At 44.9% G+C, this 23,466-nt stretch overlaps 1 protein-coding gene across 1 annotated transcript in view; it reads left to right on the top strand.

Annotated features, from left to right (window-relative positions):
- Positions 1 to 23,466, top strand: part of MRPS26 (mitochondrial ribosomal protein S26) — a 187,456-nt gene that overhangs the window by 46,635 nt on the left and 117,355 nt on the right. The window contains exon 2 of the mRNA XM_069632521.1: positions 958 to 1,104. Within this exon, the coding sequence (XP_069488622.1) occupies positions 958 to 1,104 (147 nt within the window). The remainder of the gene's footprint in view (positions 1 to 957; positions 1,105 to 23,466) is intronic.

Here is a 23,466-nt window from a genome sequence, read left to right as displayed (position 1 = left end):
GCACAGCGCACTGTAAATCTCACTTCCATATGAGATGCACACTTAACCTTTTGCCCCTTCTGTATGATCCATTAGATTTAAAGGTCTCTTGATTCTTCTTTATTTACGTTCCCAAAAACTGTTATGTTTGTAAGGCACCAGTTTACTGTGTAGCCAAAGGTAGCTCCTAGTAACTGTTGGTTTTAAGCTAACCAGGCTAGAAGCGGGAGCTAAATGGCTTCTGGCAATTTCAAACCCTGATGTGTGTTAACATGAATTCCAACATGTCATTGTGTTTGAGAAACAAAATGGATCTAGGTTTCAAAAAAGAAATTGCTTGTGCATGTGAAATCCTCGTGTATAGTGATGTGACATTAAGTGACGTAAAGACATCCTCACTGTTCCTAATCATCCTCACCTTTTGGTTAATGACACATTTGGTGTATTTTTATATGAAGATAGACATACGACCATGGGGTTGAGATATTTGTCAATATATTGAGGTGTTATTTTATTGATCCTATACTTTTATAATTTTTCTACAGAATTTTAGGAAGAAAATATATTGTTGCAAGACTGGGTATCTTACACTAAGATATTGATGTTCGTCTTCATTAAGCAATCCCAAATTAAGCCATTTTGTTATTTTCAACAACCACTCGGTTATTTGTTTAAAAGGATTGTTATCAATGGCACTCGGTTTTCTGTCATCTGCCAACATTTATTTTCAACAGTAATGGATATTGATAACGAGGAGTGAATGTAGGAACACGTTGAACAACCTTGCACTATGTTAGAAAAGAGAAGGTGCATTTTTGTTAAATATCTGCTTGGGTGGGACTTGGCCAGGATTCGTTTGGTGGCACAAGGCCTAGATCAGATTGAGTGGAGTAACGACAGGCAGCAGCCAAGGGTGTGGTGATCCGTCGAGTGTTGGGATTACCCAATGCTAACTCAGATTCTTTTCCTTGCTTGTAGGGCTGACTTCAAGGAAGAGGTACTTCGGAAGCAGTACGAGGAAAAGGTGGGCTCATTGGCTGCTGAGCGAATGAAGCATGAGACTGAAGAGCACCAGATGCTCATGGCGTGGAACGATGCTGAGAATGCACGATTGCGCAAGAAGCGGTAAGACGCTGAGCTTTTCCATTCTCGATGCTGAGCCTTTTAAAATTTCAGAGGCCCGTTCTAAAATGACAAATGCGACCTTCACCCTTGCCGCCCATGTCCACAAGCGTGTTAGGCAGAGTTTGCATGCAGTACCCTCTGCGACCACTACACACAACTTTGACTACAGGTGTAAGCAAAACCAACCTTTGGTATAAGTCTGTACCACACAGTTTTTGGTAGCGAGCTGAGCAGCCAGGCTTATCTCAAGAGGGAATGTGAGCTTGTAAGGGTACACAAAGGCCTACAATGACAAGTATTCAGATAGGAACTTCTCAATTTATTATACAATCATTTATAAAGCATTCACTAAACGAAGCAACCAATATCACCCACAAGTTATACTACAGTACTGATGACTAAGCAGTTCAGCTCCCTTGAAGTAGGAGCCAAATGGCATTGAAGTAGGAGCAAAAAGGCATAAGTTAATAAAAACGAATATTACAGTTACTTTAAAACCATGCAAATAGTTTGAGTTCACCAGAGGAGTCGATTCAATGCAATAGGTAGGCCAAAGTCAAATGGCGAGTGTCTTGTAGAAGTAAAAACGGCTCTGGTATTTAAAACGGAAACGTTTTTGCCACTGTTCTTGGAAGTAGTTCACGGAAGAAAGGTTTGTTTCTCGGGTCACAAGCTAACTAGGCCAGCAAGTTGCCAAAGTTCCACGAACCTTTGCAGTGAGTTCTCTCGACGGGTCTTCACAGTACCTTTTATATTGAAGAAAAAGATGCAGCTGAAGACTTCTGTTCCAGGCAGTTTCTGCAGATCTCGCTGTTCCTTTGCCTCAGTCGTGGGGACAAGAGGGAGGACGTCGGTGGACTCCTGCACTGCACAGGGACTGTTCGCAAAGCTGGCAAATTGGCAAATCTTCGATTCCGGTTGCTGTTCTTAAAGCACACAAGCTAGTGTCCTTCCCCCTGGTTAATCCTAACCAGCTCTGAGAATGGTATCCAGGTGGCTTATGAGTTGATTAGTCCCACCAACTCAAAGGAAGAAGTCGTCCTTGAAGGGCCTTCTCTATCGAAGTGAACTTGGCGATTCGGACCTGCAGCAGGGCTCCACCGGGCAAACCAACGTTCCAGTAGTTGCAGCAGCCATCCTCTTCCAGCTAGTCTTCGGGTTCCTTTGTTCCAGTGGTCGACTCTGCCTTTCAGTCCGAGAGACTCGCCTTTTAAACAGTTTTCCTCCCTTCATTCCAGGCTAGGTGCCACTCACCCAGCAGGGTGGCTGTCCTTGCCGGACAGGCAGCCAGCCAATCACGCCAGAGTGCATTTGGGTCTCCTGGGAGACTAAGCACAGGGAGCTTCGGGCACCTCCCTCACTCGGGTGCCAGAGGCGGTCTTCAGTCCTGAAGCCCGCCAAAGGCTAGGAACAGGGACCAAACCTGGTTTGGTGCAGGACCTTTCCAAAACGAAATGGCGAAAAAAGAACAGTGGGACCTGTTTAAACAAAGTGGGTTTAGGCGCCATCTTGAAAAACATGGCTCCCACGATTTTTAGCTACCGGTGTTCGGGGTCAGGATAAATCATGGTAGTTCGTTGTAAAACCACTGCCACCAGCCATTTCGATAAGAAAGGGTAGCATTCGACTGCTACATGAGTTTCTAGACCTAGGGGATACTAGGTAACCCCTCCAGCACTCCAGATTGTGTGTGTGTGTGTGTGTGTGTGTGTGTGTGTTGGGTCTAGGAATTTAAAAAGACTAGTAATGTCAATTTAACTTTACATTCTCTGAGAAACCATAGTTTATCCCAGAGAAGGTATTTAAACCTTGGGACAGCCTAAAAGGCTTCCCTGTGTCACTGCACTGAGGGTGCTGTGTAACGCACATGAAAAGATGATGCCTATGGAGTTTATCTAAAAACCCCATAATCAAAGAACACAAGGGTAAAACACGCATCAAAATGCATGAGTGGGGGAAAAAAGGCTCACACTCTCTCCAGGTAAAAAAAGAAGTCCTCAAAATCCAGCAAAGTTACTGGGGGTCTCTAAGGTGAAGGAAATTGGCACATTTATGAGAATTCTCCCTAACAAAGCGAATGGCAATACAATATGACACTCTATGCGCAGCGCTTGTACGTTGATGGGTAGGAATCCATCTCGCCATATGGCCAGGGCTGCGGCAGTGGCTTCGGTATAATGCGGTTTCATCGACAGTCGTTTTTACGACTGTTTTATTATTATTTTTCTTACAAGTACACTTTGCTGAAAGAATTAATCTACATTTTGTGAGGTGGGAAAGGTCAGATAAGGGGTTGGGGGTGTCAGGAATAGATGAAAATAGGCAGGGGAAGGGTTGGGGGAACCCCCCCTCAAAATAAATGTTTGATTACATTTTTCAGAAACATATTTGTTAGAAATACCAGTCGTAAAAATAACTGCCGATGAAATGACATGGAACCGTCGCTTCCAGGGTTAGCTGTTGATATTTAGGTTCTTTTATCAACCATTCCATATAATAAGGTGTTTGCAAGAAATGTAGTATACAGTAAACCAAATGACTGTCTTCTCACCGCTAGCAGCAGCCGACCCGATTCCCATCACCTGTGGTGTCCCACAAGGCTCTTGTGTATCGCCCACTTTGTATAATATATTTACAAAGCCCCTATTCGACAAGCTGGACCATCTGGGTGTCACCTACACCAACTACGCAGATGACACCCAGATACTCCTAACCCTATCCGGTAACTATAACTCGGACGTCAGCCGGATCAATGAAGTCTTCGCCATCATTCAGGCATGGATGGCCATACATGGCCTCTGCCTGAATGATGACAAGACTGAATTGCTCCTTGTCGGATCCCCCAACACCATCCTGAGGCTCAGCCCCAATTATTCCAGCTTCATTATTGATGGAAACACGATTCCTATCGCGAAAAGTGTAAAAACCCTTGGTTTCTACCTAGACACCAACACTAACCTCTCCAAACAAATCAGCATGACCGCCTCAGCCACTGCTTACACAGGTAAGCTGATTAGAGCCTGTAGACCTCTGCTATCCACCACCAGCTGCCTTACATTAGCTACAGCACTACTGCAACGGCTTATACGTAGGGGCTAACAAGTCTGTAATCAACAAACTGCAGGTCCTCCAAAATAATGCACTCCGAGCTGCTCTCAACATTCCTAGGAGAGAACATATCTCGGCTACTAGAACATCATGTAAATGGCTTTCCATCCAACAGAAAATCGATCTAAAAACGATCTGCCTTACCTACAAAGCCCTCAATCATCTTGCCCCGCCCTATCTAACCAATAAATTCTCTCTGAACCCTGATACCAGAATCACCAGATCCTCCAACACACTACTCCTGACGGTGCCTAAATACACCCTCAAAAGAGCCGGCGGAACCAGTTTCCCGGTTCTAGCTGCCCAACTCTGGAACACTATTCCACTGGACATCAAATCCATCCCCACTTTTCAACCATTCAGAAGCAAGGATCACCTGGCTACTAAATAAATAACCAACACGTCCGCAGGTCCTTCGGGATACCTCACTCCCACACTAGCACGCACCCACCACCACCCTGCGTGTGCCGTTACTAGCTTCTTCAGCCTCCGTATCTATGGGTACTTGCTACTCATATCCTTCACAACCTATTGTATTGTTTGATTGCTATCTGCATTAACTGTACTTCTGTAAATTGTATAAATGCTGCACAAATGACCTAATGTATTTTACCTATGCCTGTAACCATGTCCTTGAGTGCCCACATACCCCTGGGTCTGGAGCGCTATACAAATAAACAAACTGCATGCTTTGGCCAAGAAAAGGCAACCAGTGTTGGGTGCATTAACACATTACTATATCAGTAAATTTAATAAATACATTAGTTGTGTAAGAATGTATTTTACGGGGACATAAAAGTGAGACCTCTTTATGTGAATGTATGAATGGAGTTTATAAAGTGTAAACCTACCTGGGAAGGAACCTTGGGTGTTCTTTGGGGGGTGGGGAGATTCACCCTGTTTGGGTGGGTAGGGAGAGAGGTCATGGGTATGATATGGGGGGTAGCAGAGGTTGCTGTGATGGGAAGCAGGGGAGCGCCAGTGATCCCGAGCGGGAAACGTAGGGTTGATCTAAGAGATCAGCGATTAACAAGATGCTCTTAGAAAATGAGTATTCAGGTACTTCCTGAAGTGTAGAACGAAGCGTGTAAACCTGATCTCTATCGGAGACTCGAGTGTGGTGATGTCTTCACTGGTGTTTAGTTAGCATGTGGAGATGGTGAGCTACTCGCCAGGTAGACTGATGTTTTGGTTGTGACTATTTTGCAGGTATTTCAGGCTGTCTTGAACAGGATGCGTGCTCTATGGGGTACTCGGTGCAGCTCCTTAAGGAGGATGGTTATGTGATGAGGTTCAGCATCCTCGACTACTTCTTTCAGAGGTGGCTAAGGTGGTGGCTGGGATCCTGCGAGGTGATTGAGTGCTTCACATTGCAGAAAGGCACAATCTTGTACTGCCCTCGGTGACACCTTGAAGATGTGCATGGTTGGTTGGGTATTCTAGCACGTGAGACCTTCACCAGTTGCAATGCAGCACAGGGAGGATGCTACGGAGGCATAGCACACTTTAAAGGTAGTAACGAGGAAATATAACTTGTAAGTTGACTGCTCTTTTTCCAGGGTTTACGGTGCCCTAATCACGGCATAGAGCTGTGGGTGTTGAACCCACTAAGCATTGCCATTCACCTGTTGGTAATTTGTGAGGTTAAGAGATAGGTGAGGGCAGATCAAGTTCCAACTCAGGTTTGTGACGTTCGTCGTGGTAGGATGGTGTTAGGAAAGACTTATTTTTTTGCCTCATTCTTCATATCACCAAGCGTGCCTGCTGACCCTTCTTTTATTTCTTTTCATGACCCTATATGGTAAGTGTTTTTTTTCCGCCACCCCCAGTTTCCATTACAACTCGCGTCTTGGACATGTGTTGGCCACTCCCTAAGGCTGTCAGCACAGGGCACATCCCTCTGCAAGTAGCCTGCAGTTCAGGATGATGGCATATACCCTTTGACTGAGCCTTTTGGCATGAGATCTAGTAGATCATCCGCCCCAGAGGATCTGCTCTGCCGGTAGCCAGTGCCTGCTCCTCTGGAGCATTTTCTGGCACCTCTTTCTGCAAACTCACAGGAGAGAGTTGCTGCCATCAGTCACTGTTAGTGAACAGTAGTTTCCACCAGGAAGTATGGTGGTCCTTAAGCAAGCATTGGCATATGCTCCTGGGGTGATGAAGGTCGTATCTACGAAGGTCGTGCCTGGCCCCAGTGTCTCTCTCACCAGTGCTTTCCTGGCATTAACAACACCACCCTTCAGTGTTTGTTATTATTCGTAGTTTACTTTACTTTATTACATTTATATTGCGCAGCCATAGACCCATGGGTGTGAGGGCGCAGACAAGACAGATACAAAGACATGGAATAACCGGGAAATCCCTAAGTTTCTCCAGAACAGGGAAGAAGAGGCGCTAAGAGATTCGAAGCCTCTATTTAAAAAGGAAGGTTTTGAGACCCTTCTTGAAGTTACTCAAGTCTACGGAGCTTCTCAGCTGATCTGGCAGGGCATTCCAGAGTGCCGGAGCCGCAAAGGTGAATGCGTCCCATTGTGCTTTTTTAGTTTTAAATTTGGTCTGGTGAAGCAGGTTCTGGTTATTTGAACGAAGGTTTCTAATGCAAGATTTTATTCCTATGTACCTTTGTAGGTAGGTGGGCATAGTGCCCTTGAGAAATTTAAAGGTGATAACCATGAGTCTGAAGGATATTCTTGACTCCACAGGCAGCCAGTGCCGTGCTCGACGTGCCTCAGATACATGTGCCCCATAGGCAAGTCCAGATACCACTCTAACCGCTACATTTTGAATCACCTGGAGACGGTTAATGGTCTTTTTACTAGAACCTGCTAGTAAGCTGCAGCAATAAAAGGTCTGGGGTTATGTCACCCTATTGTTTGCTGGCCCTAGAAAAACTAAAGGTAACATCTGCTTGAACACCTGGGTTCTTCAGCAGGCGAGAAGGATTAACCATAGCTAGGCTAGCAGAAGGGACCTCCCAAAGTGTGTTAACCTTACATCGGAGTGTGTCCTCCCTGGCCCCTGTAAAAAGAAACTAGCATTGGCAGTGCCAGCAGTTTGTGCTTTTGTTTAGACATGGGAAAGGTAATTGCCAGGCACAGCCGCAGTGGTATTAACTGGCCATTGATGGTAGCAGGTGCAAAATGGTGCGAGTACCTGGGCATCCAATAGCAGCGCCTGACAAATGCCTAATACTTGTACACAAGCCAAAACTGTTGGCTTTGCCAATGCCCGCTTTTAACAGGACTGAAGAGCACGCAGAGTGCTTATAAACACCTGGTTAAGACGTATTGTTACACCAGTAGCGGGTTCACAAATCCAATTAAGTGATTAACTCTCAGACTGCTTTAAATTAAAACCAGGCAAGCACTCCCAGTGTGAAGTTGGCTGAGCCCAAGGAGTTCTTTGAGGTGTTTTGGGCGTGGTAGGAATGGCCATGGGATTAGCATGGCCTCGGGCAGGCCATAGCCCAAACTAATAACAATTGAACTAGCATATGGGAGCTTAATACGTCCAGACTCTTGGGTTTTCAACAGGAGCCCTACTAACTCAATATTGAGATTCCCATGGCACTTAAAACAGGATCCCAAGTACAATGCTTATGTGACTCCCTCCTTTCTTCGCTCCTTCGCTGCTTCACGCTTCTGAGGAGCGCCTTCGGCCTTGTTTTACATCCAACTCATTTATCAGCCAAATGCATTTTTCAAATCGGGGGACAAGAATTGGAGAGATGCTCCAGCATGACCAAATGGATCATGCCTGTAAAATCACTAGTTTCTTAAGGCAAGTATTCAACTAATCTACAATTTTTCCCAAAATAGCCATTCTGTGTATGCTGCATCCCATAGTAGCTCTTCGGCTCATTACCTCTCATGTCATTAAGATTGTTGATCAACTGGAAGGCATACCTACTCCGGTATCTAGTATTTGGTTTACATCTGAAGCCACACTAGAATACATCTTGCAATACGAAAATGAGTTGTATGGACTAGAATGTATTTGTAGAATTGTCAAGATGATGTCATACAAAAAAAATAACTCCCCTCTCCCCCCCCCACCCCTCGAGCTAAAAGGACAATGCTATCCATCTATCGACCTATTGAGGTGAGGGTGCAGGCACAACGAGATGACGCAGCAGATAGTTTGTCATGCGGCGTGATATGGGTGAGAAAGAAATAAACCAAGACGAGGTTGATGACGGAAATGGATAGTGGCAATGGCTCCCTAAGGTCTTTAAGGACCACTTTTCAACAATATCTTGATGTCAATAATATAATCTGCTCTGGGAAGACTAGAGGGTTTACACACCTATCTGCTGAGGATGGCGTACAGTCCCTTGGAACACTATAGGGCTATACGTGTATCTGCTGAGGATGGCCTACTGTCCCTTGGAACACTAGAGGGTTTACACACCTATCTGCGGTAGGGGTGTCACGGTATTAGTTTTATGGCGGTACGATAACCTTCTTGCCAAATGACGTTATATCATGGTTATCGCGGTATATCAGGTGGAGTTAACCAATCTTAACAAATATTTTCTAAAAGGTCATAAATTGTCAGATTTATCATCACAAACAAAACCAGGCACCCAGGGCAAGAATTGGGCTTTTCAACATACTTTCCACTGAAATGCCACCCCTTGCTTCCACCAAACACAAACACACGTGTGGAGAGGAGGGGGGGAGGGGAGCCCTGCGACGACTGGCAAAGCAAACTGAATAGCTTTTCTTAAGTGGTCATTTAGGCTTTTAGCTCCTCCACCGTCTACTGGTGAAGATTAACATGTTGCCTTATTTATAACCTGCATGCCCCAGATCAGTGGAGGCTGATGGTAGTATAAGCTTGTGCGCATACTCGCACACGCACGCTCTCTTTACCTTATAGCCTTTAGTTTACTTGCGGGCCAAAAGGTGTTCAGTAATCAGACATTACCCTTTGGTATGGCAGCAGGGAATACCCACAGAGATGAGTGAATTTCGCAGTGTGACTTATTATATGTTAGTTCAATGATAGAACCAGGGACATCCCCCATTGTCATATGTTTAGCACACATTATACATTATAAATATATATAAACCCCAAAGCCGCCAACCCAAAGTAAACCCCTTTCCTTCTTGGCACTGTATTTATTCTTCCTATTGCTAACATATTGATTTTGTGCCAGGCAGGTGTAGTTTATGGAATGGCGTTAAAAATTGCTCCAACTGAAATTACTTGGCAGACGGCACATCCAACAATGCAAGACCAAAACTGCACAGCACTTGCTTACTGCAGCTTTCCAAATCAGATTGAAAAGCACACTTAACGGTATACACGGTATACCCGGTATAAACAATGTGACTGTTATTATTGTTCAATTGAGTGGTTCACGGTATACCGTTACATCCCTAATCTGCGGAGGATGGCGTAAACTGTCCTACATCAATCTTTTCAGTATAATTGCTCTGTAAGAAACATGTCTGACAGAATTGTGGGAAATGGATGGAAGGAGCACAATGCAGATACTGACGACGTAGGGAGCTATTGGTCATCCTAAGGCAGGACTCTTGACCTCTGTTCGTCTACCGTGGATCTTTTATTTATTTGGATTTGTATAGCGCACTACAGCCCACATGCATCGAGGTGCTATTACAGGAGCAAGTAGGTAGGCTTGATTCGGGGTTACAAAGAATGCGGCCCAACAGTAAAGTCACTTTGTGGTACTTGATTACAAATGCATAGTTACAATTACAGGTAGTTGGTAAGATTAATATAGACAGAGGTAGATGAAAATTTGGCTTTGGTCTGTCAATTACATACATCACACTGAGCAAAAACAAGGATGCAAAGGCGGGGTGTACAGGAGCAGCGTCATGCAAATAACCTAGTCTTGCGTTGCGGAAGGCTATGTGAGAGTTAATTATCCTGATATGAGCATGGAGGGAGTTCCAGTACGTGGCGGTCATGGTCGGAAAACCGGAACCACCAGCACGAACTCTGCGAGGGTAGGTTTGGTAATCCTTTGGACCAGGTAGGGGGGGTGCCAAGTCATGGACAAATTTATGTATCGGGCGAGGGTTTTAAAAATCATCCTTTCTTTAACGGGAAGCCAGTGGACCTGCCTTATCACCTCAGATGTGGTCCCTTTTTGAGATGCCTGTGGCAGCCCTTAGGGCATGTAGTTTAGAAATATTCTTACAGGAGGTCCCTACAAAGAGTGCTTTACAATAGTCTAGTCTTGACCCAATTGTTGCCCTAGCAATGGTGAGGCAATTCTGTTGGGATAAGAAAGGTCTTGCTGCATTAAGGAATTTGGAATGGTAGGAAGAGGCAGTTAACGTGCCTATTCATAGTCAGGTTAGAATCCAAGTTCACAGACTGGGACACAGTGATGGGGAGATTATCAACAGTGAAGGAGCTGTATTGCTTTTCCAGTTTGCCCAAGGTGGCCGGGGATCCAATTAACAGAAATTCAGTTTTCTCGCTGTTGAGGCATAACCACTTATCTGCCATCCAAGATTGGATCGTTGAGGGTATTCAGGTCAGACTTATAATCACCCGTAAAGGGGGCTAAGCACCTGGGTGTCATCAGCATAGTTCGTGTATGAGATGCCCAGTGCGTCCAGAACAGAGGCCTCGTGAATAGGTTGTAGAGGGTGGGAGCAATGCACAAGCTCTATGGGAATTCTAGCAAGAGGAACAGTGGGCAGATGCAGGTCAGTACTTGCAGTCGTCAGATTAGAGGTGCTGAAGCTGGACGGAGTGGGCAGGTGCCGGTCTTGCTGGAAGGCTTTAGCATAGTAGGTGTATTATGATTAACTTTGTGAGGTGATGCGTAGTTAATTTTATTGGCACCCTGAGGTGGAAGTGTTGCGATCTGTGGGGTGTGCACAAAGGAGTGTGTGCTCGGCAATGCCTGAGCAGAACTGGTGGGATTATCAAGCTGTGGCGAGGGGCAGCAGGGCTTTAACCGCAGATAGCGACATAATAGCGATCGGTGTCATAGGAGGCAGAGGTGCCTGAGGATCCATTGCAGACGCTAGGGAGCAGGTGCGCGCTGCTTCATAGGTAAGCAGAGGGCTGACTAGTGGTGCATTACTGGGGAGGACAGATGAGGCGGGTATCGTAGCAGAGGGTGGAGGTGTGCCAGGATACAGTGGAATGAAGGTAAGGTGTGTGCATCTGGCTCCTAGGCGTGCATTTCTGGAGATCAGGTGAGGAGTAACGGTGAGGGGAGGGAGGGCATGCAAGTTACGCAAACTGACGGTGTCGCAGGGGTCGGTAGATTGGGATTCTTGCCGTTAGCCTCCTCAGGGGCTGTATAACTGACTGAAGCAGTGGGCAATCGGGGAGTGGCAGGACCCTTACCTTTGGCAGGGAGGGCGGTTAGCAGCAACCAACAACGTCTAGTAGCGGAGAGCTGCAGAGAGGGAGCTAGGCCTTTTCTCCCAGCCTTACCTCCCGGGGCACCTCCTCTCCATTTAAAGGAGGGGAGGGTCAGACAAGGTGTGGCGGTGAATCAAGGTCCTGGGGCTCATCTTAAGTCATGTACAGGGCACGACCACAATGGTCCAAGTAGTTAAAATTGGCTATATACAGAGTGACCTGATCTTAATTAACACGTATGACGCGCCAAATGTTGTTGCGACTAAACAAAATATTAGTTCTGTCAAAAAGATTGTTGAAAAAAATTATTTATTTTGCAATTATTTCGCGCACCTAACCTGTAGGCATCTAGGTGCTGTTCTTACGGAGGATGGCAATAAATAAGTTATTTTCATAGTTGCATGTATACATGACAGAAGAGATAATGACAAAAGGAACTATAAACTTAGAGATGATTGTTACTTCTGTAGCTACCTTACTGGCTGAAGGGCATGCGATAGTTCCATATTACCTGTGTAAAGAGACTGGGTTTTGGTGGTTTTCGGAAGTTCCAATAGGAGTCCTCGGCCCTTAGTTTGGCTGGTAAGGTGTTCCAATGTTTAGCACCTATTGTGGGGAAGCTACTGCCGTTTGCTTTCTGAAGTTTGAATGTCAGTGTGGCTAGCAAGTGCATGTGTGCTGAGCAAGTGGGCCTGTTGGATTGGGATTTGGAACCTTTGTAAGGTAGGTGGGCGTTCACTTGTGTAGGCATTTGTGTGTCAGGGTGAGTGTTTTGAACACGATGCGCTCTTGAACCGGTAGCCAATGGGCATTTGTTGTTGTAGAGATGTGAGAGTTTCTGGGTATGTTTAGGGTTGCTCTTAAGGCGTTCTTTTGTATCACCTGCAGTTTTCTGATGTTGTGGTTCTTGGTGCTAGCATAGAGGGCATTGCAGTAGTCCAACCTGGACAAGATGGCGGCTCTGGCCAAAGTGATACAGCTGTCTGGAAACAGGAAGGGTCTGCATGCTTTTATAAGCTTGGAGGTGTATGCTGACGCTGTGGCATTAACTTGTTTAGACAATGTGAGGGATTAGTCCAGGTAAAAACCGAGTTTGTATTTCTTTGGACACCTTTTTTATGATTCTGTCTATATTGAAGGCTTTAAAGGAGTCAACCAGTTTATTAAGACGAGTTGTGAGCCTAGGAGGAGAAGTTCAGTCTTTTCGTCGTCCAGGCATAGATCATGGTGGGCCATGCAGACTTGGATAGGTTGATAGATAGCGTGACTGAGCCGACGTCATGGGAGCCTGTGATGGGAATGAGGATCTGGGTGTCATCTGCATAGTTGGTGTAGATGACCCCATGTCATCGAGGCGGTCAAAAAGGGGTTTTGGAAAAATGTTGTAGAGCATCGGTGAGGCACAAGAGCCTTGTGGTACACCACATGTGACCGGGGCTTGGTTGTGCTGCAGCACTCGTGGAGAACTCTCATTGTTCTGTCTGTAAGGAATGATTGTATCCATTGAATGGCATTAGGTGAGAAGTGGGCCGCAGATGCTATGCGTCTACATAATATTTTGTGATTGACCAGATCAAATGCTTTAGAGAGGTCGAGTAGGAGGAGCATGGCTAATTTACCTTTTGTCTTTTAGTTCATCCATTTGGATTTTCAATTCTAGAAGTGCTGTTTCTGTCCCATGTCTTGGGTGGAATCAAGATTGTCATAGGCCAAGGAGGTTGTTTGCTTTCAGGTAATTTTGCATCTTGAGATACGCCATTCTATCTAGTATTTTGAGTAGGAAAGGCACTGTTGTAATGGGTCGGTAGTTTGTCGGTATATTAGGGTCAAGCAAGTTTTTGTTTTGTAAAGGGAGTCCCCAGGCGTTTTTGCGATTAGTTGGGACAGAATTGTTTTTGAAGGAGGCGTTGATTAGACGGGTAATGAATGGGGCGAGTGAAGGGGCACCGTCCTTGATGACTGCTGATGGGCATGGGTCGCCCTGGCACCTTGATGGCTTGAAGCTGTTGGGATTTCTGAATTGGAGACAGATGTAAATTCAAACTTAGGCACTGTACTGTTACCCAGGGGTTTAGGGGACAGATGAGGTGGTTGGGCAGGTTGGATGGTAGTTTTTTCTTTTTTTTTTAATTCAATTTTGGATTGAAGTAGCGCAATTTTATCAGTGTGTGCATTCTGAGTGTTGGTGCACCAGTTAGTATCTTTGTTGCAGACTTCTAATGGTGTACGGGGGACTTTATTACTCTGAGGATGGCAAAGAGCTCCTTCGTTCCTGATTTGGCATTGGTTATTCTCCCATTGTCGGAGGAACATTTTGTAGCAAGGACCGCTTGTTTCTACTTATTTGCTGCCTTAGCAAATTTTAGTTTTTTTGGATCATTTGGAGATTTTCTTTCCAGTTAGCCGCAGCCTTTCATTGGGACACCAATGTTCCCCTGTGGATAGTAGCGGTGTCTAACGCAAAGAGAGGTGCGTGTCATCTGTTTGACGTGGCTGAGTCTGCTCCTGCCAAATCGTTCATCTCCAATCGGCAGGGAGACGCGTGAGCCACGTCGTCATACTCTTAACAACTAACAAGGTTAAATGGATTTTGCCTGGTGATGCTCAAAAAGCCTTCATGCGTGTGAGAGGAAAATGGTGCTATCTATAGTAATAATGGCAAGAACCGCAAAATATGGAATGCAGTAAATCTAGATAAAGCGAGGATTGTTGTTGAAAGAGAATTTCCAACATATATTGAGAAACATTTAGATGGTCATGAAAGTGATGGATCTGCTATAAAGGAGGACTTGTACTACCTACAAGCGTCAAGGAAGCTATGAATGTCCCCAAGAGCGTTGGACAAGGCAGTCTAAAAAAGGGCAACGCTACGATAAAAGAATGAATGCTGCTAAAAAAACAATTGGGGGTGAATATTGCACAAGCAATTCCAGAGCGTATTAAAAAACTAAAAGCAGAGTATTGAAGGTGGCTGGGAGCTCACAGATATAAATGTGAGTTTGAAGTCTGGCAACAGATAGCTGCCCATGCCAAAATTGGTAATACCATGTGCATATGGATGGTGATTAGAGGTGTGGCTAAAGTAGTTTGTGAAGATGCATGGCGAATACATATTGCATTGACATTGGGGTCCGAGTCACCAGTCGACATAGAGGAATCTATTCAATTTGTAAATTGGACATGCTAAGTGTCAGTGGCTGACATAACCAATATTATAGAGATGCTGCATAACTCAGCGCAGCTGGCCCTGACGGGTACCTGTAATAGCATGATTAAGCTTTCACCAAACACATGGGCCCAGGCATTGCATATCCTTTTTGTGCACATTGGCAGTGGCATACTTCCTGCCTCTTAGTCACATTCTCCCTGTGCACAAGAAAGGATGTTGGAATAATCGGACTAATTATAGGATGCTTGCAATGCTGGACATACTGGCGAAAAAGTTCACCATGGTTTTTGTTGGTTGGATTACAGATAATGGGATATTACAGCCAAATCAAATTGGGTTTAGGTTGAACTCTAGCACGACACTTAACTTGCTTCTTTTAGTATCAGCCATTGGATATGTGTGGACGAGACGACAGTTGCCTTTTATATGGCGCATATATCTACTTCATGCGGTACTCGACACGGTCATGAGGAATCGACTGTGGAGTAAATTGACTGCATGGAACATTCCTCGTGACCTGGTGAATGTGATTATGATACTACATAAGGGAACTAGTGTGAGGATCTGTTTGAATGGTCCGGGAAAGTTGTCAGCATCATTCCCAACTAGCAGGGGCGTTAAACAAGGATGCGTACTAGCAGCTACGCTCTTCAATTTCTATCTTGCCGACGTAGTAACCGCTTTGGATAACTTACCAACTTGTCCTGTAAAAGTGGGCACTGTAAAATCATCTGGCTAGGTTATGCTGCAGATTTGCTATTACTAGAATATACACCGCTGGGTTTGCAAAATATGCTTTGAATCTCTAGCAACATATGCAAAACTCAACGAGCTTCGTATTAATATTCAAAAAACGAAGATGATTGCATTTACAGGGAAAAGAACAATAACGGGTTCAAAATGTGTTTGGAAACTTGAAATGACCAGGTTGAATGTGTTGTGTTATAAATACTTAGGTGTGGTCATTGGCCCAACTTAAAATGGAATCAATAGCACAGGTCCAAGTCTATTAAAACCCCTGCAATCAGTCTCTTGCTTCTTCAGCGCACGGGAACAACGGTAATTTCTTTCATAAAAAACAGGGCCCGGGCAAATCAAACATCCAGTAGAAAGACAGTCTCTTCCAAACTCTTGTAATGTCTCGAGTCTGTGGCTGATAGCAAAGCTATAGACACTTTCTACTTAATTTATTTTCAATCTAACAGAAAGAAACATGAGCCTTTTTAAGGAAGTTAGTATCTTTCCCAAAGGCACTGAGAGGTTTTCCATTATGTCTCTTAGAAGTAGGAAGTAACAGTAGTTGGCTGAGAATTCATTAAATTGTGAATAATAAAATTGGAAACAGTTGGTATAGCCAAGTTATGTTATCATTGTGAAACATTGAATTCATTGAACAATCTGCCGTATTCATGAAAATGATACCCTTACCTTGCCTCCAGGCACACCAGGCATAGATGCAAGTATGAAGGAGTAAACAATATTGTGAAAGGAAACAAACATTTGATTTATCCTAATGAATTGAAAACCGTATTCATGGAAGCTTACACATTGATGGGGAGCACAATGGCCTACACAGGAAGGCATGGTCTATCTATTAGATTTTTATATCGAGCCAAACACCCATAGGCCTCGAGGCGCTCACAAGAAGGCAGATATCAGAGGAGGAATCGAATAACGGTAGCCAACGAACCTCATTACACTAGTGCAACAGTCTGGAGAGCACCAACTTCTTTAAGCCAGTGAAGAAAGCCACATTTCTTTTCAAGAAAACCAAGATCTTGTGGTTCTGTGCTAGTCCTACAGACCTTGGAAACCGAGCTCTTTTAATCCTACCCCTATGCCCTCCTGAGGTTCCTAAGGACCTATTAACTATAGCAAATGTAGTTATTACTCGCTGAAGAATGCAAGTATTATAGACCTGAATATAAGGCGTTATCAAACTGGCTTTAAAGCATCAGGATAATGGTGCATGAGAACTTCGGTGACCTATTGTAATGCATGCACATACATCGGGTGGACCCACGGGTGTGCTCAATGGACCAATCACAGTTTCAAATGAGTGTAGATGCACCAAGAGTCGAGTGACTGTCTGCCGGTGACGGATATTAAGTGACAGATCGGTGGGAGTGTTGGTTCTGGGAGTGGAGTGCTTAAAGGACAGTCAAGAAGAAGCCTCTGTCAGTGGGTGACCAGTGTGGCCCAGTGACCTCAGTGAATCGCATAGGATGATTGGTTCCTTCACTCTGAATATTTGTATGGGACTGTGCAGTGCATACTGAATTGAATGGAGTCATTTATAACGCGTGCCTGACAAACTGGATCGTTTCTGGGCGCAGCTGGAGCCATAAGGGGACCCATTAAGGGATCAACCATCTCAAAACGGAATCCTACCAACTTTCACACCCACTGATCACCCGACTAACCAGATATATTGGAAGGTTTCCCAAGCTTAACCATAAGTGTGTTTTCAGAACTTTTTCAGAAAGCCGGGAGTGTTTTTAAGGCTTGACATTTTCATGGGAGTTTGTTACACAACTCTGGGCCATGAATCCCTGAAAACCCATTTAGAAGGGGGGGACCAGCAACAGCAACCCATCACAGGAGCATAGCTGACGTGATGGTGATTGTGTATACAATTTGATTTTGTCCACAAGATAGCTAGGGGCTGAATGATTAATACATTTAAATACCATACAAAGAATACTCTCCTTCACTGCAAGCCAATGCCTGGTCTGACGCATGTCTGAAATTAGAGACTGTTCTCTGCAATCTCTGGACTTGACTAGCTTGACTAACAGAGCATTGCAATAGTCCAAACGTGAGTTTATAAGGGTTCGCACCACTGCTGCGTGATCCTTTCCTGATCTAAAAGGAAGAACCTGTCTTAACAGTTGCAAGATACCAAAGGCTGATAGAACATTTGCACTCATCTGCGCTTTACTCGCCTGATCCTCCTCCCAAATGCAACTCACATTTTTAATCTTGGGTGCTGGAGCCAGATGAGAGACCAAACAGCACAGGGATAGCGGATGCCTGTCATTCTGAAGGCAATGTTTTTGGCCAAATGGAGCCACCTCGTTTTTCCCAGTATTCAGCAGGAGCTAATTCACACACATCCACGCTTGAACTTCCTTTAGGCATCTTTCGGCTATCTCAAGTCTTCTTCGATCTTACCGACCTTTAGGAGCACCTGTTTATCGTATGCGTATGAGTGAAATTTCCCTTTGTGTTTCCTCAAGATGTCCATAAGCGGTCTCGCATATTGGTTAGAAATGAGGGGAGGGGAAGAGGGAGGGGAAGAGGGAGGGGAAGAGGGAGGGGGAGGGGGAGAGGGAGAAAACGAACGAACACGACACCCCTGTGGGACACTGCAGGGTCTGTGGGAGAGCATCCGGCAGGTAACCCCCAAGTCTAGTTCCTGATCTGACAGAAAGGACCAGAACCATCCACAGGCCTTCTCGGACACATTCCCGATCTCACTAAGACGTTGCAGCATGATACCATAATCCACTGTATCAAATAACGCTGACAGATCCAACATGTTCAGCAGCAATAACTCCTCCTGATCAGTCGACCTCGTGGAAGTCATCCCAAACTGTCAGCAGGGCCGTCTCTGTACTGAACCCAGGTCGAAAGCCTGACTGAAGAGGGTCCAACAAGGGCTCCCTCTCCTCATACTCCTGCAATTGAGCGATTACAGTTTTCTCAAGAATCTTACTTGGCCAGGGTAGCCCAGCCACTGGCCTATAGTTCAGCGCGTTTTGAGGATCTAATTTCGTTTTTTTAAGAACGGTAACCGCTGTTTTTTTTTTTTTTTTTAACACTGTAGGTATTGAGCCTGATGGTAAGTATTTGTTCATCAAATCAGTCACAAAGGGTGCTATATCTGAAGCAACCCTTTTGGCTACTCAGGCGGCATGAGGAATAATGTATCATTTTTGAGTTTCACATTCTGGGGAAGCGATCGTACCGTAGAGAAGTTAAAATGAACCCTAACTAGTGAACCACTGGGTTCCGTGGATCTACTACGGTCACTTGTACGCTCCAGTTCAGTGACATACGATTGTGTTAATTTTTTCTTTTTTTTCTTTTCCTGAATCGGCTCAATCTTTTCAAAAACATGTCCGCCTGAGTCTGAGAAGCTTCTAAAGCCAGTGAGGTTCGTTTTGGTTCAACAAACTTGGTAATGACAGGGGTATAATTCTCTAGGTCTACTGGTAGCCTGGTGGATCTCTTATCAAAAGTTTCGATTTAGCTTTAAAGATGGCTTTACTATAGGCAACTTGTGCTGCCTTAACCACCTCACTAAGGTTAGGAGTTCTAGCCCTCCTCCATTTTGTTTCCACTGATCTAAGATGAAGACGTAACGTGAGCAGTTCTTGTGTAAACAATGGCTTAGAAACTTTCTTGGTTTACCCTCTTTCATAGGGGCAACTTGACTACAGATCGTGTCCATGTTCTCCATCCCAGCATTAAAGAACTTGCCACAATTCCAAGAAGGAATGATTACTTTGAATGCATGTTTTAATTCACTACCAGATATTTCCAGCAAGTCCTGAGATCTCCGATATTGGGCATACGTAGGGTGGTCCTTCCCGAACATCCTGCTCTAGCCCACTTAAACCTAAACATTCTTGCGGCATGTTCAGACCACGGGACAGCAAGGGTGTCTAGGAATTCTATGCTCTCTCCCCCTATATAACAATACAACGAGACAGTGTCCCTGATTATGCGACGGGGCTACTACTAGTGGTGTTAGCTCATGAGTGGATAAACTGTCCAATAGCTCCTTTTGTATCCAGAGAAGTGGTATCCTCCAACCAAATATTGAAGTCTCCCACACACGGAAGCTCCTTATGTTTGCTTCCAATATCTTTAAGGAACTGATCTAGTTGTTTCAAAAACACCCATACTGAACCCGGTGGTCGATTTCCAAACAGAATGTTTGTGAACACCAAATACAGGGGTGTCCTATCTGTGTAGAGGCTTCCCAACCTAACACTTATAAATGAGACCGCTTAAGTGAAGAAGTAACAAATACTGATGGACAATATAGGGTACCGAGGCTCCGGAGAGCATACAAGCAAACTGCTTATGGCAATTAGCCATTACAAAGGAAGGAGTAATTGACATGTTCCTACCTTCCCGGTCTGTAGTAATGTGTTCTACTTTTGACAGCCCTTCGGCAGGATCCTATGAGAAGCGACTGGGAAGAGGCTTGAGACTAACTTCTAGCTCAGGGTCCCTTGGGATGTTCTTATAGTTCAGTCAATTTGGTAGTGCCATAGCTTAGTGAGATCTCACTGGGGCTCAGTGTTTCGAGGCTGTGGGTTGGATTGTGCCTTCCTTGGATGGAGTCGCCTCTGAAGCGCTCATCAGCTTTGAATGTGAGGTCCCATTGTATCCTCTTTAGGAATTGGAAGGTGGGTCAGTTGAGAGAGTGAGTTGCGATGGACGGCTGGTGGAGGATGAGAGATTTGATTTTTAGGGTACCAAAATGTGAGTAATTACTGAATGATGTTCCCAGTCCGGTCTTTAGTAAGGGCATTGGGCGGAATTTAAGTCCAAAGAAGGCTTCGCACAATTTGTAGCTCCTTTAGGAAGTTGTAGCATACAAAGGTATTCCAAAATTGTTAGAAGTCGTAACTATTTTCTGAGGTCCATTATACAGAGATTGCTGTCCCAAGAATGACCAAGTTCTTACAATTTATTTAGTTTATTTTTATTTATCTGAATTTGTATAGCGCACAGCGTGCCTGAGGCATCGTGGCGCTGTAAGAGTTTGCTTGGTACATCCATAATAGCGTAAAAAACAATACAGCACAAAAATTAACAGCAAAAAGGATACATTATGTACAGAGAAAGTGCGGTTGTACTAGTTGAACAGATTGGTAAGATATGGTAGGATTCTTCATTCCTGAGTGCAGTGGGGAGGGCATTCCAGTTCTTGGGGGGGATAGGTGTTGGAAGCTGAGCCTCCTGCTTTTACCCTTTTGAAAGAGGGAACATGGATCTAGTTGGAGAGATGTAATTTGGTAGGTCTGACTGGGGGTGGCGGGTGATCCTTTCTGTGAGGTAGGGGGGTGCGTTATGTGAAAGGCACTTATGTGTGATCGCCATTGTTTTAAAGAAGATGCGTTCTCTGATGGGTAACTAGTGAGTGTCTTTTCTGGCCTGGGAGATATGGTTCCTTTTTGGGAATGCTGAGTGCTGCTCTGAGGGCATTGTTTTGAATTACTTGAGTTTCCTGATGTTTTTGGCAGATGTGTCGAGGAAGAGAGCGTTGTAGTAGTCGAGCTTGGTTCCTACCGTGGTTCTGGCAATGGAGAGGAGATTGATAGGAACGGCTCAACTGCGTTGATAATCTTTGTTGTAAGTGCAGTGGGGGAGGCTATGGCACTAACCTGGCGTGACATAGTCAGCGAGCAGTCAAGATATACTCCTAGGGTTTTTACCGAGGAGGATGCTGTGATGGGGCTCTCGGGCTCCCCGTTGGAAAACGCTGCGGTTTTTCTTTCCAAGTTTCTCAGGCTCGTCCAAGCCAGAGGAGCCTGAAAAACTTGGAACGAAAAACCGCAGCGTTTTCCACCACAATAACGTTGTATTTATGTTTGCGGTCGCTTCAAAAGCGACCGCAAACATAAATGCAACGTTTTTAAAGCTGTGGTTTTATCGAGCCCGGAAAACTTAGAAAAAAAAACGCAGCTAGTGCTTATTTTTTGCAAAAAAAATAGCACTTACCGAGATTCAGCTGCAGCTTTCCTGCTCTGGTCTCCGGTCCGCGTCCTCCGAGTCCCGGCACTAATGAAGGGAAAGCCACCCAGCGGTAGACTTTGTTTACTATAGCTGGCTGGCTTTTCCTTCATTAGTGCCGCAAAAGCAAAAGCCAGTACAGGAGGGCCTCCATTTCACAAAATGGCGGCCCCCCTGTGCTTGCTTTTTCGAATTTTGAGCTTGAATAGCTCAAAATTTTACATAGGAAGTTTTAAAACGGAGGATGCGATTTTTTTTTATTTTTTTTTTTTTAATTTTTTTTTTGTTAATGTGGCCTATCTATTTTTGAAATAAAATGTTTTACTAGAGTATGCCTTTAAGGATTTCTTTAGTGCCTACCATGAGGATCTCTGTTGTATCCCCATTTAGGCTGAGGCCATTTGCTGCCATCCAGGTTTGGATGGCTGTGTAGATGTTAGTGCAGTGGCGTATTGTTCGTGGATGGCAGTTAGTGGTAGTAGGACTTGTGTATCGTCGGCATAGTTTGTGTCGGCTATTTCGCGACGATCTAGGTCATTGATTAGAGGTCGATGTTATACAAGGTGGGTGCGGAGTGTGGGACACCGCAGTGTATGGTGGTGGGGGAGGCACAGTCGGAGAATACTCCCATGAGTCTCCCTTTTAAGGAAGGACTCGATCCAGGCTGTGGCTTGTGGGGAGAAGTGGGCTGCATCTGTTAATTGCTTGCAGAGAATGTCATGGTTTACGAGATCAAAGGCTGCCGAGAGACCTAGCAGAAGAAGTGCCGGTTTGCCTTTGGCCATAATGTCGCCCAGTTGGATTTTAAGATCAAGAAGGGCCGATTTCTGTTCCGTGGCCAGGGCGGAATCCTGATTGGCTTTTGCATAAGATTTTATTCTCTTCTAGGAATTGCTGGATTTGAGTGTGTGCCACTGTGTCAAAGATCTTGAGCAAGAATGGGACGGTGGTTAAGGGCCTGTAGTTGTTGGCTACTTCAGGGTCCAGAGAATGTTTTTTAAGAAGTGGGCAAAACCACGCTTCTTTAGGCTATCGGGAACTGTTAGTTTTGAAGGATGCATTAATGAACGTTTTTAGAAAAGGGGCGAGGGTTTCTACGCAATCCTTCATTAGTTTGGCTGGGCATGCATCGCCTTTGCAGTTAGGCTTGATTTTGTTGACGATGTCTATGACTTCGGTTTCTGTAACTTCCTTGAATGAGAAGGGTTTTATGTTGATGGCTTTACTTTTGGTTTCAGGGCGGAGGCTGGGTTGGTCAGTTTAGAGAAGTTAGTGTGATGTTCTTCTATTTTCTTTTGCAGAAGCTTGATCTTATTTAGTAGAGTGGTCTGTACGCTGGTACACCATGCCTTGTCTTTGATGATCTCATGCGATTTAGTAGCTGGGGTGGATAGCTCTTTGAAGATGGCAAAGAGTTCCTTGGATTCGGAAGTGGCGTTTGTAATGCGTTAATTATAGGATGAGCATATGGCTGTCGTTATGGCTTTCTTGTATTGCGTGGCTAGAGTTTTGGAGGCGGATAGTGTGGATTCCTGTGGGGGGGTCAATCAATTTCCTTAGGGCTTTACGTTTAAGGGTGCACAGATAATTTAGTTCTGCAGAGAATCAGGTGTTGCAGCTTTTTTACTTAGAAGGGGTGCAATGGTGTTGACCGCTGTAGTTAGGGTGGCAGTACCGATGGGTCTGGGGAGATTGAGAGGTTGAGTGTTATCGAGTCTAGGTGGGGGAGGATCCTTTCTTTAGTAAGGTTCCGTGCACTTCTGGCTATGCGGGTGGGGTAGGGCTGAGATTTTTGGGTGAGTTGAGCCTGGTCGGTATGAAGAAATGTATCAGGTGGTGGTCAGACCAAGGGGTAGGAGTGTTGGTGCGGACGTCTATACCACAATTGTGATCTACCAGCCAGTCAAGGGTGCGCCCTTTGCAGTGGGTAGGTGTGTGCATTTTTTGTAGGAAGCAGAGTTCCTGTAGTG

The sequence above is a fragment of the Ambystoma mexicanum genome, chromosome 6q (genome assembly GCF_040938575.1).
Source record: "Ambystoma mexicanum isolate Mex_15411 chromosome 6q, UKY_AmexF1_1, whole genome shotgun sequence".
Lineage (NCBI taxonomy): Eukaryota > Metazoa > Chordata > Amphibia > Caudata > Ambystomatidae > Ambystoma > Ambystoma mexicanum.
The sequence above is the reverse complement of the archived record's forward strand: the minus strand, read 5'-3'. Positions and strand labels throughout refer to the sequence as shown.